The sequence below is a fragment of the Myotis brandtii genome, unplaced genomic scaffold (assembly GCF_000412655.1).
Source record: "Myotis brandtii unplaced genomic scaffold, ASM41265v1 scaffold889, whole genome shotgun sequence".
NCBI classification, from domain to species: domain Eukaryota; kingdom Metazoa; phylum Chordata; class Mammalia; order Chiroptera; family Vespertilionidae; genus Myotis; species Myotis brandtii.
Window position 1 is genome coordinate 507389 of NW_005371640.1, and position 1603 is coordinate 508991.

Genomic DNA, 1603 nt, shown 5'->3' on the forward strand with positions numbered 1-1603 from the left:
CAAGCATAGGGAATATTGTCAGTAATATTGTGATAACTATGTATGGTACCAGTTGGATACTGGAAGTATTAAGGGGAAACCTATGTAAAGTGTATGATTGTCTAACCACTAATCTGTACACCCAAAATCGATACAAAATAATATTGCAAGTAAACTGTAATTGAAAAACAATTTTCTTTTTTTGAATTTTTTCTGAACACATACATTTGATGTTCAAACCAGGGTAGGCATAACTTTGTGTAAGAAGGTGAACTGAACACTTCAATACAATTTCTTATAGATGAAAAATTCACACTTCCAACAGATGTACAAAATAAAGAATTTAAAGGTCATCGTTACATTTAGTATTTGCAATTTTGTATGTATGCTGGCCAAGTATATAAAACTAGAATATTTTCAAGAAAATTTCACTCAGAACATTTACCTTGATAGAGCATATTTTGTGCCACAAAATAACAAGTTTTAATTTACTGAAATCATCAGAAATATGTTCTTTGCAACAAAAGCAGTGCTTAACTAAATGCCTATATTATTAAAAGACAAGAATCTTAAGTAAGTCAGCTATCCTACCTTAAGAAACCTGAAAATAAAGAGCAAAAGAAAGTGAAAGCAAGCCGAAGACAGGGAATAATATAGATAAGAAGAGAAATAAATGGAATATTAGACAGACTATCGAGAAAAATCAGTGAAACCTAAAGGGAGATGATCAATAAAATTGATAACTTTCTGGCCAGACCTATCAAGATAAAAATGAGACGACTTAAACATTCCCAATATCAAGAACCTCAGAAGTAACATCACTACTGATTATGCAGACATTAAAAGGATAACAAAGGAATACTGTTAAACAAACTGGATGGACTGGTATATCTGATGCTGAATGAGGACATCACCGCAGGCAGGATATAGCTCCCATAATGTGTGATCGAAGCGTCCCTCACAAAGGATTCCCTAAGTACCGTCACGTGACCACTTCCAGAGCTTTCATCTGGAGCCCCCCAAAATATCCCCCTTCGTCATCCTATTCATTCAATGGTGTTGTTGATTGTGTTCGGAGCGTCTACTCTGCAAAGGTCCCACGGTGGCCTCTCAGGAACTGCCCCGCCCTAGGCCTCGTTCGGGGACCCACGGCCATCTTTCCCAGTTTCCCTGCAGAAACATGTCTCCCGCCTCACATTTGAAAATCCCACGACATAATGCAGCAGGTCTGCCTCAGGGTCTGTGAAAAGGTCACCAAGGTGCAAGCTGACTGCAGGTCAGGCCTTTCTTTCGTCACCTCAGGGGCCTCACCCGTTGCCAGGGGGTGTGGCCCGTTGCTCGGTCCGCCCCGCCGCCGCTCAGTCGGCCGACAGGAAGAGGAGGAGCCACACCTCAGCAGCCATCGCCCTCGTGGCCGGCCGTCTACGACGCACACATGGGGTCATCTGTGTCCAAGGCTGCCCTCGAAGCGACCACGGATGAGCTCGTGGAACCAGACTCGAAACACCTAGATGGTGAGTACAAGGTCCAGTGGGGACGACTCACAAGACTAAAGTAGGAAGAGTAGGAAGTCTAGTGGTCTGAGGGCCTCTAAATGGCGGGCGGGTGGTACCCCACTCCCCTC

General features: G+C 43.2%; 1 protein-coding gene across 1 annotated transcript in view; it reads left to right on the forward strand.

Moving 5' to 3' along the window:
- Positions 1–1414: 1414 nt before the first annotated feature.
- The window catches only part of LOC102241021 (phosphatidylinositol-binding clathrin assembly protein-like), a 38580-nt gene continuing 38391 nt past the window's right edge, over positions 1415–1603 (forward strand). Inside the window, exon 1 of the mRNA XM_014532371.1 lies at positions 1415–1493. Within this exon, the coding sequence (XP_014387857.1) occupies positions 1415–1493 (79 nt within the window). The remainder of the gene's footprint in view (positions 1494–1603) is intronic.